The following is a 16,006-nucleotide window of genomic DNA, read 5'->3' on the forward strand; positions in this document are numbered from 1 at the left end:
TTTTATAAAATAAAAATCAAGAAAATTATTTTTCGAACACCGAAAATTGGATTATTTTTATCAAAATCAAAGGATAACACGTTGTTAATTGGTACCGTTTTTAACGAGCGTTGTGGGGGTGCTAATCATTCCCCACGCGTAACCGACTCACGAACCCAGACTGTTTCGCAGATCGTAAAATTATCTTTTTTAATAAATTTTAATTAATTTTAAAACTTTATTAAAATGATATGTTTTAATAGGTGGCCAATCGCACATAACCAAAAAAGATTGATAGTGACTCCATTATTTTTTATTTCGTTTTCAAATTTGTCGGACGGATATAAAACCGTTACAAAAAATATAATAAATATAATAATATAATAATTATTTTATATTATATTTGATTTATATCTAATTGAAAGAGATAAAATTATAAAAAAATTATCATTTTTTTATATAAAATAATTTAATTCTCTCAAAGTTAATAAAATTATTTTTAATTTATAAAATTAAAGTTATATATTTTATTATATCTTTAAAAATTATATTAATAATTTAAATTATATAAATTTTTAAAAAATTATTTTAATAAATAAAAAATTATTATATTTTAATCATTATATATACATATCAAATAAAAAATAAAATAATATTATTTAATCTAATTTTATTTTATAATATTATTTCATTTTATTTTATAATAATATTGAATACCCGACGTGACTAGAGACATTGGCCAGATAAACATAAGCCAATCTCCCTCACTCACCGTTTTAAATCCTCTTTTTTTTTTTTCACTTCTCGTCTTCTCTCTCTCTCAACCTTTTCGTCTCTTTAACTCTTCCGTTCCTCTAAAACCCCCCTAAGCTCTAGAATCCGACGTCGATCTCCGTTCTTCCTCGGCCCCCGCCGTTCATCGACACCGTATTACCTTGAAAAAATGTTCCCAAACTCTTTTTCCTCAATTTTCTTTTTATCAACTTACTTTTTCTTAAGGACTCTTGATTTGTCATAGATTTAAGCCAAAATCCATCGGTTTCAATACCTGAAATACCCTTTTCTGCCGGCGAAACTCCTCCATCTCCTAGTATGTTTATCTCCCCCTTAAGACATCCCTTCTTTTCGAAAATGGAGTCTTGAAAACACTCCAAACCTGAAACTCTCTCTCTCTCTCTCTATCTCTCTCTCTTTTAAAATATTTTTATGCTGTTTTGATTTTGGATTTTGGTTATTGACTGTTCTTTAGTATGAGGTTTGCTATTCTTTACAGTCTTTTTTTCGGGATTAAAAAAACGAAAGTAACCGAAGTGTTTTTTTTTTTTTTTTTGTGATTTTTTAGGTTTTAGTTATGGAGGTTTGGTGGTTTCTAGGATAGGTTTCGGTTGTGATTGGTGATGGATTCAAAAGCGGTGATTTGGGTTGAGTGGTGGCGGCCAGTTGTAGAAGGCTGATAAGGGGATAGTTTCCACCGAGTTAGGTTGGGGAGGCAAAGTTTTTTTTTACTAAGTTAACTCGACGGATAGAGTTTTGTTTTTGACTGAGTTAACTCGGTGTAGGAGGCTTAAAAAGATGACTTTATCCTTAATTCTTGGATCAATCAAAAACTGATAAATGGTATAAAATTGTTAATCTTGATGAACAATGTTTGAAGAATCTTCAAGTTGGGGACTACTTTGTATTATAGTTATAGATCATTTCACTTGCTAGCAATTTGGGGTTATTTGACTGGTACTGTAGAAGATACTGAGACTACTTTATATTATTTGATGAATTTGCTTTATATTATTTGCTGAATTTGGGGTTATTTGACTACTTTGTATTATAGTTATAGATAATCTCAATTGCTGAATTTGGGGTTATTTGAATTATTATAATGTAATTAATTAATCATAATTTTAAATTATATAAAATTTATCAAAATATTGTATGAAATAAGTACTTATAAGTGGTAACTTTTTCCTAATATTTTTACTAATGTGATTAAATAATTACAATATTTAAATAAAAAATTACAAGTGAAAAGAAGATGGCAAATGGGTGGATTTTGGCATTTCAGTTTTGTTCATATTGGTTTTGGGTTGTTTTAAATTCAAGTTATTTTAGAGTTGATAATGAATAGTAAATAAACAAAAATTCATTACTATTTTATTGGTTTGTGTTAAATTTGAGTAGTTATAAGAGTATAATTAATAGATTCAGATAAAAAATTTATTATTCCTAACATTCAGATAAGATATGCATAACATCTTTTATATATTTAATATTTAAATTTATTTAATTTTTAATAAATAATAATAGATAGTTGAATTCGTATTCAATTATCTATTTATATATGTAAAATATGTAAAATTTTATATTTGTGGAAAGTTTTAATCTTAACAAATAATTTTTGTTTGTTATTAATTAAAAGTGAACTTAAAATTTAAATTTAAATCTTATTTATTTTATATTTTGATAAAAAATCTAAATTTGAATCTTAATAAATAATTTTTATTTGTTATTAATTAAAAGTGAATTTAAAATTTATTTATTTTATATTTTTTTAAAAAATAAATAAACAGATATTTTTAAGGATTAAATATTTAAAAAAATTGTATTTATTTAAACCGATTTAAATAAAGATATTAAACTTAAAAAAATATTTAAACAAATTTAAATATTATAAATATTAAATAAATTCAGATAAAGAAATCTCAAAAATAATAGATATACATTCTGTTAATATCTCTAAATTATTTCAGACTCTAATTTTTTGCGGTTTGGATTATTTTGGATTTGAATCTTTTATGTTTAGGCATTTTCAAGTTTGAGCAAGATTTTAATTCGGATCTGTCAAACAATTTTTTAGATTTTATGAAAAATATAACCATTCTGAAATGTTTTATGAGTTCGTGTTGAGTTTGAGTATTGATTTTCTTTTTCGGGTTTGCACAATTTTTAGATTGGTTGTTTAGTTTTGGGGTTTATCGGGTCCAAGATTATTAAATCGAGTTTGGGTGAAAGTTAGAATTCGGATTTTTATAGCAAAACTTTTGGTTGGAGTTTATTTTAGCACCTCCATTTGATTCCCCAAGTGAAACAAATAAAAACAAAGGCCCAATCTATTGTGTTCCTTTTTCAAGGGTAAGTTTGGGCTTCACTTTGTTCAAGCCATCTAGATAACTGATGGCCCGAACCTACCCTAGTCCAATTGAAACTAGATAGCGAAGGGATTTACTGTTTAGTGTCACTCTGCAGTCTGCAGGAGGAAAAAAATTGAATGAAAAAACGAATGCAAAGAAAGTCATCTTATCCAATTGCCAGAACAGCAAGAGTGAACCAGTGGACGAGAGACCAAAGGAAATGGCAATCCTTTGTGCTTCAACCTCAACCATCTTCTCTTCTTCTTCTTCTTCTTCTTCTTCTTCTTCTTCTTCACAGAGACCTTCATTTGCTTCTTTAAGAAAGACTATTCCCAGTAACCAAAGCTCTTTTCTTGGGTTCTTCCCAGTAGTAGCATTATCCAAACCTTCTTCTGTTCGGACAACAACACTCTCTTTCTCTAAAAGGGATTTCAGGGTTTGCTGTCAGGACCTCTGTCTTGTCCCTGAAAACCAACGTTGGATGTTCGAGGAATCCGAGGCTGATGGCCCTGTAAAATCCCTCTCTCTATTTCATTGTCTTTTTTTTCCTGAATTTTCAATGGAAGGTTATTTAAAGTAATTATAACTATTGCAGTGAAGATTTTCATGGTTCTTTTGGTGGAAAATATTTTTTTTTCAAAATTTTATCTGATAATCTGAAAATTGGGATTGGTTTTGGTTTGAACCTTAAACAAGATATACTAAAAGTTTCAGCTTTGAAACTTTGGCCATTATATTCTTCTTGGGTTTTGTAGGATTGCGTAGTTCTTTTTTTTTTTTTTTTAAATAAAATTATTAATTACAGATGATATATATTGAGAATTTCTGTTCTTATGGTGTGGCATAATTTCCCTTTGTTTCTTTTTCTTTTTTTTTTTCAAAATTATTAATGTGAGATTTTATTCACCTTCTGAAACTTTTAGCTTATGCTATCTGCTTCTCACCGTGTTCTTTGATGACGTTTGTGCTTATCTCCCTACTTGCATACATAATTTGGATCATGTTCTTTTTGTTTGCAGGACATTTGGAACAAAACATGGTATCCCAAAGCTAAAGATCACATTAATACTGAAAAAACATGGTACATTGTTGATGCAACGGACAAAATTCTGGGAAGACTGGCATCAATAATTGCTGTGCATATTCGTGGAAAGAATTTGCCCACTTATACTCCTAGTGTCGATATGGGTGCTTTTGTGATAGTGGTATGTGGTTTTTGGGGTCATTATATTTCTTGTTGTAGACCATGTTTAGGAGTTGTTATCCTTAAGAGCACTTGTTTGTGTTGTTGTTTGTAATTGGTTAGATGCTGGAAAGTGGTTGGACTACGTAGAAAGTGTTGGTTGCTCTTTGAAATTTACATGTTACAATTTCCTTTTAAAAATCATGATTTTGTGCATTTTGAATCTGATTCCTTGTTTAATGGTAAGGCTTTTTGGCCTGATTGCATTTGCTAATAATAATGCAAGTTTATGGATCTTGTTAGAGTTTTGATGTTATATTCATTGACATCGGATAAGTAGTTGAAACATTGAGCAGGGATACCTTGACTGGCTGCTATGATTATAAGGCGTTTGAGGTTTATCAACCTGCTTTATGTGTGTATAAGTGATCTTAGGGTAAAGTTGGTTTCTAAGTTGGCAGTCATTATCTTGCTCTCTATTAATCTAGATCCATATTGCATTAGAATAGTGAGTTTTGATGACAAAGAGTCTTGTTTGACTTAAGTTCGAACTTATTCCTTTGTATTGGAGTCCTAGCCTGCTTACAAACTACTCTTCTATATCAGGCTGCATGCAATAATAGAGTGTGACTGATGGTGATGGATCTAAAGAGAGTGTTCTTTATCAAATCTTTGAAAACATAACAAAGTGGCTCTTTGGTAACTTAACTGCCAAAATTCACCTTTCACGTAATATTTTCATGTTAATAGATCAAGTTTGCATTTTTATTGTGCGAACAAATTTTCTCTTGTAGCAACATGTAGCCTTTTGGCATGGATTTGATTGCCTTTTTATTTTGAAAAAGATATGTCTGCATAAAGGATCATGTTTCAACTTATGGTAATTTGGCAGTTTAGCAGAGGAAGCTTTGATGACACCACCCGCTTTCTTACAATAGGTTTATTATTGGATATAGAAATCCTAAAAGCGTGTGCCGTTCAATTCAATAGGTAAATGCTGAAAAAGTTGCTGTATCTGGAAAGAAAAGGACCCAGAAGCTCTACAGGAGGCATTCAGGAAGACCAGGTGGCATGAAAGTGGAAACGTTCGACCAGCTGCAGAAGAGAATTCCTGAAAGAATTATTGAGCATGCTGTTCGTGGTATGCTTCCTAAAGGAAGGGTGAGTTCGTTGGTTTTAAGCACAAGACTAATATGTAAATATGAGATCAATATATAGATTTAAAATTTACAACCCATATATCAATAATTTAGCTGCTAAATAAAGGGATAATAAAGCCTCATAACCCTTTTGAATTTATTTATTGCCGATCAATCTGAAGATTCGTGACTAGTTTTTCTTGTTTGTATGTATGATAGTCATTCTACTGCTAAGCTTTTCACTTAGTTTACACTAATTAGGAATTTTCCAAAAATGACTCTTGCAAGGTCATCAAGAATGAGAAAAAACTGAATCTGGACTTTCTATGTGCACACCTTGAAGCTAGTTTAATTAATCTCCTGCTGTAATAGCTTTACTAGGGTGGCTTCATGAAATCTGTATGTGTATAAACACCATGTGGTATAATGACAAAATTAACTTGGGGGTTGAGGTGCTCTACAAATTAGCATTACATTCTTAGTAAGGATTGCAAAAATAGGCTGGTTAAGCATCCATGACGCCAGAATCTAAAATGTGCAAAGTGCATTTTAATGGTACGGATCATGTACAGAGTGCCAAGTGCCAACCATTGAGATGAGCCGAAAAGATATGGAAAGCAATTTGGCATAACTAGCAGTTTAATTTGTGAATGCAATTTTAATAATTCTTAATACAGTCCAATTGGTAAGGTTTATAAGTGAATATATCAAGGTCAAGCCTTTAATTATCAATGCTTATGTCAGCTTTTGCATGCAATCCGGTGGTTTCATTCTCTTCCAGAAGGTTTTACTTGAGGCAACAATTATGCTGTTTCTTCGAATGCTGCGGCATGATTTTGATTGATTTTTGCCTAGCTTTACACTAATATTTGTTTTATTCAGCTTGGTAGAGCATTGTTTAACCACCTAAAGGTTTACAAGGGCCCAGACCATCCGCATGAGGCTCAGAAGCCAATTGAGCTGCCTCTATGGGACAAAAGGGTACAGAAGCAGAGTTAAACCACCTTAAAGCTGGGTCAGGCTTGAGAGATGAAGAGAGAGAGCAGGCAATGATGCTTTCGACCCTGCTTGCCATTTTCTAATGTCTTTGGTCCTCAGGTTATGACTTTTATTCTTTGGCTCTCATTATGCTACAGTGTGCTATTTTTGCATATATTTTGATTGCAGAGATATTTGAAATGAATCTTACTTTTCTTGAGCTGAAGTTGAATGCTAAGCTCTGACGGAAATTTATGCTGTAGGTTTCAGATGCATAGGCCCTGGGAAATATGTAATTTAAATTTGATCTGTAGTTCCTTCATGTTTGAACCAACTTTGATTTGTTAATCACGTATTACATTAATGTTCTTTTTTTCTTAAATTTAATGATTGGTGCATAGGCCCTGGGAAATAGAAACTCTTACTTGCTCTACAGGCTGATTGAAAGTGTCCGAGAGAAATTTGCTTTATAGTGTAGACATGATTATATTTTTGAAAGATTTTATATGAGCAAAAGTTTGACACAAAAAAATTTGACAATGGCAGTAATGAGTAAGATTTTCTTTTTATTCCTACTAAAATTTATTCCATTACAAACAACCAATGTGGCTGTTACTAGTTGATAAATATTCCTCCAAAAAAAGATGGGAAAAAGAAATACTACTGAAGCAAAGCTGCATACAATAGTTGATTCCAAGTATCAGGCACACCAGCAAGACACCAGTGGCTGCAATCAATTAACTTAGGGCTTCCGCCAGCATAGATGGAAGGGTGGCCATCTTTTCTTAGTTGTGTTAGCAAAGTAATGTCAAGTAGATAGGTAGGTTTAGTCATTTTACTCAATACGCTCTTTAGAATAGCTTCCCCTGGCACACCAGGGCCTGGATATGTTGATCCCTTCACTGGTTCTGTTTGTTCACTGCAATCTCTATGGTTTGGATCATTCCATTCCTTGGCACTGAAAAGGAAGCAAAGTGAGTGATTTTGCTTCAAAGTAGTCAACTTGCTTCTATAAAAGAAGATGATTTAAGGGATGAGAGATTAAAAAGTTACTTCATATGAACTGCTGCAACTCCTTGGAAGAAGACTCTAGTCTTTGAAGGATCAATATTCTTATCAACCCAATTAGCCCAAGTTGTCATGGCAATCTTGTAGGCTTCCATGTGATCCATGTCTTTCACTGTCTTGTTTCCATATTGAAAGTAGTCCCATCTGCAACCCAATCAATTAACTGGCTAAACCATAATTATTTTTTCTTAAAATTTTGAGTGCAAGGATGAATATATTGCAAGTAATCCTCCTATCTAATTAACTATACTATTCTACTAGACATAGATACTGCTACAGTTGCTCTTAAGATATCCGAGAAAGGGATTAGGCTGAGGTAAAATATTATCGAAAAAAAAGTTGTTGCTACAATGTAAACATAAGTAGAAATAATACGTTTGCAAACGTCCAGAGTGAGTCCACCAGTGATAGCTATTGAAGATCAAGACATCAGCTCCAAGCCACTGATTTCCAGTACTGATAGAATCAAGCTTCAAAACTCTACCAATTTTTTCATAGACCATATCAATCAGGAACCCATTTTTCAGCCAGTTAACTGAAACCCCATAATCCTGGAACAAGAACAAAGAAAACTTATTAATCATGAACAGAGTATTCAATGCTACATATTTTGCCAAGTGAAATTTAGACATACCGGCAATGAAAATGTTGAGAGCAGCCCTTGTGAGCCAAAGATGGAGTTAGAGTTTGGGACTGCAGAATGTAGCATGCAAATCAGTGATCTCCACATGTTGTTACTTAGAGAATCCCCCACAAACAATATCTTCTTGTTTCTATATTTCTCCAAGAAATCAATACCATTGAACCTAAAATCAAAATTCGCCAAACCACTTGAAATTAGAGACATTAAATGTGAAAAAAAAAATGAAAATATTCCCTTTGATCAAGCATGAAAGGCATTTTGAATCTGTGTAGTGGACCATTTTTTCAAGTAGTCTATAAATTTTGTCCTAGTTTGAGTCATTGAGAGATATTTTCACCTATAGCCACCCTAAATTCAATCTTCTTTATTTCACATTTTAGTAGACTTCCCCTTAATGAAATGATTATTCACCGTTTTCTAGGACATTTTTTTTCCTATTGTAACATGTGACAACTTTTGAAAACATTTGATATCCAAGCTAAAGACAAATCTGCTTGTTATTTTTTTGCCTTTCATTTATATCGTACAAGTCGATGTTTGGTACAGTAGTCCTTCATTTACACTAAATGAAAATAAGCATCCAAAATACAAATCACACTTACAAACAAACATCTCCCTCCATTTATAATCCACACCAAATTTTCTTCTCTCTTCTCAAGAAAAACTAATAATTTAACTTTTTCCTCGGAAAAGACTAATAGATAAATCATGCCTATTATAATCTAATGTAGTATGCTTTCATGGAACCAAATAAATTTCAAACAATTAAAAATATTTTTCCTTTGTGTCAGTGATAAGAAAAAGGACATCCTTAAAATCATTTGATAAGGAAGAACGTTAAACTCGAGATAAAATTTAAAATTTAGTTCATTTGAATCATATAATTATTTTTAAAAAAGATATTTAATAAGTATTTAATTCAAATATTAACATTTATAATTTTTTTTATTATCTCCTTAAGCTTTTTTATCCAAAAAATAAAATAAAATTTGGGATACTCCTTACATACTACGAAAAAGAATAGGATTAAAAATAGGAAAGAAGCTTTAATTACCTGGGGAGGTCACAGCCATTAGGTTGCCATCTATACTTGAGGTAATTCTTATCAGGTCTGCCATTTTTCTGGCAATCAAAGCCGCCTCCGATGAATGGACAACTCGGAGAATCATAGAGAGGGTTTAAAGAGTCATCAAAAACCCAACTTCCTTGAAAAAAATCACAGTTTTTCACTTGATTTTTCTTCCCTTCAATATCTCCATGAACTAAGGCTATGACTAGAGAAAGAGAAACAACCGCTGCAAGGCAATGGCAACCCAAGAAACCAAGCCAAGCAGCCATTGAAATTAGCGAATGAAGTTAGATACTACTGCCACAGAAGGTTAAGCATTCTGGTAAGAAAATTTTTAGTTAAAAAGTGCTTTAATTTCAAGGTTTAAATAAAGTAACAAAATCGCTATGCTTTTATGAGCATTATCTGGCAGCCGGGCAAGGACATAATTTCCAGCACAAGTTTAGGTTTCTTACATCAAATCTTAATTTTTAAAAGTTTGGGGTGTATAGTTAGTAATCAATAAATTAATTCACACCTGGCACAAGCTTATTGGTTGAACATTGCAAAATCCATGTTGTTTGACTCTATGTATGTTAGTTTTGTTTTTTCAGGTATTATGTTAATTACATTTCTCTTCTGGGGAGTGTAATGTCGGATTATTGCTTGATTTTGCATATTGATTTTATATCTTACAATTTCTTAAATTATGCTTCTTAATTATTTCAAACTTCAAGTAGCTTTCAAGGAAAATTATATCATCATTGGAGTTTTTAAATTCCAACGAAGAAAGTAGTAAAATGATATATATCTCTTATAGGTATATAAAAAGAAAAGTTATTTCATACATCGTTAATAGAATTAAACTCAATGAATTTAATTAAAAAAATAAAAATAATTTAAATGATTAATATAATAAAAAAGTATATTTATTGATTTGTTAATTTTATTCGTGAAATTAATAAACTCTTATGATAATATATAAAAATAAATTTATTTAAAAATAATTAAAAGTTTAATATAATAAAAAAAATATACTTGTCAAAATCTTAATTTAACTTATTTATATAAGCTCTTAAATTATGTGTACAACACCAAATTGTACCAAGAAAAAGGTGCAAACTCCATGTCTAAAATTTTTATAAGAAAAAGGCTTGTTGTTATTGGGATCTTTTTAAATTGTTTTTTTTTTTTTTTTGCCAAAGGAGGTGGCGTGCAAGAAGCTCTTGTTCTCTTCACCTTGTACGTTAGAGATTTTGAATCTGAGTCACGACAACCTGCACATCTAGTTTTGGAATCATGTGGGTGTTTTTTTTTTTTTTTTTTTTTTTTTAATATGAGATGCGGAGTTTGGTTGACATAAGTAAAAAGTTACATTAGTATAAATAAAATTTATGATTTTTTTACTGTTAAAAATTCTCATTATTTAAATTAATATTCTTTTTGGTTTTTTAACAAAATATATATATTTTTATAATTTCGATATGGTAGTGTTTAAATGTAGATTTCTTTTATGTTTATGTGTTTTTAATCTGATAATCAGTACGATTCTTCGTTTTATATTAAAAAAAAAGAGTCGGATTCTGTGGGAGAGGGAGGTAACTTTATAAAAATAAAAACAAATTTTTTATATTTTATTACATTAAATTAAAATTATAAGTTTTAATTTATTATAATTATATTTATTAAATCTTAAGAGTGAATGAATAAAGTTTAATTATTAGAACTATGAAAATAATTTTTTTTTCAAATACTTATCAGCCAATTTTTCTAAATAAATTCAGATAAACTTTTTTTTTAATAAATAAGACATTTAATTAAGAAAGTTTCATCCAAATACTGATATATTTTATAACGATTTTAATTGCAATAAAATAAAATTTTATAAACTTAATTTTATATAATAAAAGATTAAAAATTATTTTTATTTAAAAAACCAAAAATTTATTTTAAGTGTTAAAAAAAAAAGGGAAGGTTATTCATGATTGTGGTTTGCTTAATAACTGTAGTAGGTGAATGTGTAGTTGATGTGATGGTGGCCGGGTTTAAAGTCAACATTATTAGTAGTGACCACATAGAGTTGTGTTGGTGGGGGGTCAATAACTAAAATGTGTGCCTTCCTGGGCCTAAAATTGGTTTTCTGTGTAACCAGATTTTGATTATCATATCCCAACTTGAGTTGTTACATTATAAAAATTTTACTTAAAAACTTCTGACGAAATTTCTAAGAGATCAGCTGAAGATCAAGAAGAAATTTGCCTTTGCCAATGTTTGATCCCTTTTTTCAATATTATTTTAAGCTTAAAATCGTTGCCCCATTTGAAAGAAATACATAGAGAATTTCATTCCAAGAATCAGGAACTCCAGCAAGACACCAATGGCTACAGTCATTTCCCTTGGTTCCAGCATAAACAGAGGGATGGCCATCTTTCCTTAGCAGCGAAAGCATCGTTATATCCAGCAAAGTAACAGGCTTTGACATGCTTTTCAACACTTCCTTCACTACGTCTACTGCTGGTGGTAAACCTCCTGGATATGTTGTCCCATTCAGTGGTGTGGTTTGGCCTTGACATGTTGCTGAAGCCGGACCATTCCATTGCTTGCCACTGTCACAATCCACACCAATAATATGTTATTTACCAGATTGTACATCAAAGTTCAACATTCTTAACTAACAGTGCAATTTCTGTATTTCAATGTTGAAAATTAGAGCCCCTTTGACCCTTTTCTTAATTTAAAACTTATAATCACAATCAAATAGTTTGCCCTTTTTTTAATTTAAAAGTTATAATTATAATCAAATAAATATTAACATGCATTTAGCGGTAAGCCATTACCTAAGATTAGGAAAAAAGATTATAGACTATTGAATATTACCTCTTAAAAGTGACTACATTAATTAATTATATTAAATTTCACATTTTGTTTAATTATTTGGAAAGGCCCTCCACTTTCATACGCTGAAACTAATATTTATTTTAATACAATGTGTTAAATTTTGAAATATATAAATGTTAGAACAAGTAAACTCTGATATATATCATCTAGCTAGCCAAGATTAAATATGATCAAAGTTTTTTTTTTCCCCTTCTTGTTTAGAGTAGCAAGAACAAAAAAAGCTTACGCGTAATGGACTGGAGAGATGCCCTGAAAGAATACTTTTGTAGTTTGAGGATCAACATTGGAATCAACCCATTTGGACCATGTGGTTAGTCCCTCTTTAAAGGCAGCCAAGCGATCCATATCTCTCACTATCTTCCCTCTCGATTCTATGAATTCCCATCTGATTCAAAACATGAAAGCCGTGATATTTTCACCTTGAAAGCAAAGAAGATGAACTTGGCTAAGAGAAAGAGCACTTTCCCATTGTTCTATTAGCTCTCATAAAAAAATGTGAAGGTAATGAAAACTTTTATGTTTCTTTTTTTTTTTATATAGATTTGGAAAATGGGATTCAAACTTTGGTTTTTGAATAAAAGTCGGAATCATGTATTAATCACAGAATTAAATGTTCATACAAATTCTCATGAAAAATGAAAAAAAATGGTGAAATGAAACATAAAATTAATTTGTGATACTTTCTTCAATTGGAACATCCTAAAATTACATATATATGCTTTTGATTTTTGGTAGCTAATATATATTCTTAGGTTTTTTTTGGTTAATTTTAAATTTTTTACTTTTAAAACCATTAAAACTATATAATTAAAGCATCAATTCCAATACTTTTTTTTTAATTTCAATATAAAACATGTTAAATTCAAATTTTTTTATCAAATCAAATATAGACAAATATAAATGCAGAAGAGAGGCAAAATATAAATGTGAAAAATGACAAAAAAAAAAAAAGTATGCGTACGGTTGATTCTTTCCTGCTGTTGTATGAAGCCACCAATGCCATGTATTAAAGATGAGGACATCATATCCTTTCCATGAATAATTGCCATTTTCAATGGAGTCGAGCTTTAAAACAGTGCCTATATCTTCTTGCACGAGATCAACTAGAAACACATTGTGGGAATATTCCAACGAAATATCAAAGTCCTGCAACATCCAATTTTTAAATTGTTGCTATTAGTTTTAGCCATTGAAAATTCATTAGCAGCTGATGAAGGAGTCGTGGAACTCACCGGCAAAGCAAAGGTTGTTAGGTTTCCGTGATTTTTTAAAGTGTATTTTGCTTGTGGTACAGCTACATGAACCATGCATGTCAATGATTGCCACATATTCAAGCTTATAGAGTCCCCAACGAACAAGATCTTTTTTCCCTTCATCTTCCTCAAGAAATCCTCACCATTAAATCTGTATCATTAAACAGTGTACATAATGAAAAATCCAATAAGATTGCATTAGACATCAACATTTTTTTTTTTTTTTTTGTTAAGGGAAGAGCATAGCCCTTACAAAGGGAAAAAGAGGAGGAGATTATGACTCCAAACCTGAACTTTTATGTTCTCATAAATCCTCCTTAGCCACTATATATATCAAGAGGTAGAGGACTGAGACATTAACAACATGTATGGATTGAGCTAAGGGAAGAGAAAGGAATGGAATGGAAAGGAAATAAAAAGAAACAAAGAATCCTTTCCTTTGTTTATATGTGACATAAATAAATATAAAGGAAATGAAGGTATGCTTAACTCCTTTTGATTTTCCTCAACTTTCTTCATTCTTTAATTGCCCCAAGTTTGGGGTAAAGGGAGGGAAAAGAAAATAATAAAATTTTTAAAATATAAAATGATTATTATATCCTTATTAATTTCTTTAAATTAAAAGAATATAATTTTGAACTTCAAAATTAAATGAAGAAAACAAAATATCATTTACTAATAAATTTATTGTCTCCATTTTTTTTCTCTTATTTTTATTAATTTCATAAATGATTATTTTTATAAAAAAATAAAGAAAAATTAAAAATATAGAATACGTTAATATAAATATGTAAATGTTATAGTAAAAACAAAAATTATCAAAAGTTATAATAGAAAAAAATAATATAATAAATCATTTTCTTCCCTTTCTATTATTTAACTAATCAATAGTTGTTAGAATTCCTTTACTTTCTTTTCATTTATTAATTTTAACTATCCAAACAAATGATATATATATATATATATATCCTTTTCTTTCCTTTAAAAAACCTTTCATTCCTTTATTTTTATTTATCCAAACATAACATAACATTTTGATAGTGAATATTTATTATATATTTAGTCTCTTCAAATATGGGTTTGTAAATATTGAATGAAACAAAATGAAAATGAAAAGTCATATTAGTACCCAAGTAAAATGAAAAGACCTATTGAATAGCAAAATTATGGTTGTTCAATGTCCTTGTAAGTTCTTTTCCTAATGGATGAAAACAAATTTTATTTGTGATTTGTTAATAGAATAGTAGAATATTAAATTCTTAATTTCAGTAATTATAGTTTAATCTTTTATAGTGTAAAATATATAAAAATTTGTTTAATTATAATTAAATTTTTTATTATAATTAACTAAAGTTAGAAAAATTAATTGACCCGAATTTAAAAAACATATCAATCCGTATGAATCCGAATCTAACTCAACTAATTTGATCAAAGAAAAATCAATAACTTGTACTCAGACCAATTAAACTCAAAATAGCTTAGGCCCCAAATGATTCAAATCTAAATTAGTGAACCAATTTTTTTGTAAGCCAAACTTGTTTTATTAAAAAGATGATAGTCAACACACTCAAAATGATCTAAAAATTAATTTGAAAGGACTCAAAATTCAATTAATTTAATTATAAAACTCAATAATTTAAACTCAAAATGATTCCATCCGATTACTTAAATTCAACTAATTTAAATGTCAAACATAATTATTCCATAAAAAAATTTATCGAAAATCAAAATAAATCGCTTCTGAAATGATTCATATCCAAAACTTGGCCCTATCACTCGGCCCTATTCGCGGACCAATTGCCACTTCCAATGGTTAAGGAATGAATATCATTTCATATATTGCAAATAAACCTGTCTTTTTTTCCCATAAAAGTACGTACTACGTTGTCTCTCAGAGATATTCGGTCACTATACGTTGTGTTTTGTCATTTTCTTTTCCTTTTCTGTATACGGTAGCAAAAATCTGTCATTTTCTTTATGATTTGTAATTTTCATGTCATTATATATTTTGTCATATTGATGCTGCTAGCTCAAGTTTCAAGATTAAGAAATTTCGTTGTTTATTTTCTTCTTTTTTGAAAAAAAAAAATTAAAATCTGTCGCATATCCTACTCACCAAAAATCTTTTGAACTAAGTTCAAATGATAAGGTCATGTGAGTTTATCATAATTGGAATATTATAAAGATAATTTCTTCATAATCTTGAGTTTGGAAGCCTTTCCTAAGCAATATACTATAATAATTGGCATGAAAAAAGGACAAAAAAAAAAGAAAAAGAAGAGATTAATCAGTACCTTGGCAATGAGCAAGCAGTTGGCTTCCATTTATATTTTAGGTAGAGTTTATCAGGGCGTCCATTTGCTTGACAATCAAAACCTTTCGTGATTAAGGGACACTTGGAATTTTCGTAGAGAGGGTAAGTATCATCTTCAACCCAACTCCCATTGAAAAAATCACAGCCACCATTCACTTCAGATAACTCAACTTGGTGAAGCCATGAAATCAGAATAACAAAAGCACAAGCAAAGCTAATAAGAAACCCATTCCCCATTTTCAGGGAGAAATAGAGGATATACAAAGGACTTGAAATGATAGCAGTACACTTTGGAGAGTGTTGCAACACAAAATATATATATATATATATATCTATAACTTTTGTCTGGTAAGAGTCTGTAACTTTTTTTTCACTGTT

At 30.0% G+C, this 16,006-nt stretch overlaps 2 protein-coding genes and 1 pseudogene across 3 annotated transcripts; 1 reads left to right on the plus strand and 2 right to left on the minus strand.

Moving 5' to 3' along the window:
* Window positions 1-2,721: 2,721 nt before the first annotated feature.
* LOC149511638 (large ribosomal subunit protein uL13c-like) lies at window positions 2,722-6,810 on the plus strand (annotated as a pseudogene). The gene is made up of 4 exons (XR_016333712.1): window positions 2,722-3,615; window positions 4,124-4,309; window positions 5,278-5,448; window positions 6,309-6,810. The product of XR_016333712.1 is annotated as a large ribosomal subunit protein uL13c-like (transcript).
* Window positions 6,811-6,908: 98 nt separating this feature from the next.
* On the minus strand, window positions 6,909-9,610 carry LOC111275962 (protein trichome birefringence-like 42). Its single transcript, XM_022861623.2, has 5 exons — window positions 9,170-9,610; window positions 8,107-8,278; window positions 7,848-8,023; window positions 7,458-7,616; window positions 6,909-7,362 (listed from the first exon to the last, which is right to left on the minus strand). Exons 1-5 carry the CDS (start codon window positions 9,451-9,453, stop codon window positions 7,065-7,067), a joined length of 1,089 nt encoding a protein of 362 aa, XP_022717358.2. The 5' UTR covers window positions 9,454-9,610; the 3' UTR covers window positions 6,909-7,064.
* Window positions 9,611-11,453: 1,843 nt separating this feature from the next.
* On the minus strand, window positions 11,454-15,865 carry LOC111276306 (protein trichome birefringence-like 41). The gene is made up of 5 exons (XM_022862068.2): window positions 15,609-15,865; window positions 13,294-13,465; window positions 13,023-13,207; window positions 12,288-12,446; window positions 11,454-11,769 (listed from the first exon to the last, which is right to left on the minus strand). The coding sequence occupies exons 1-5, from the start codon at window positions 15,863-15,865 to the stop codon at window positions 11,454-11,456; spliced, it is 1,089 nt and encodes a 362-aa protein (XP_022717803.2).
* Between the last annotated feature and the right edge of the window lie 141 nt (window positions 15,866-16,006).

Source organism: Durio zibethinus, chromosome 25, assembly GCF_047325235.1.
Source record: "Durio zibethinus cultivar Kanyao isolate XHJ-2024 chromosome 25, ASM4732523v1, whole genome shotgun sequence".
NCBI lineage: Eukaryota > Viridiplantae > Streptophyta > Magnoliopsida > Malvales > Malvaceae > Durio > Durio zibethinus.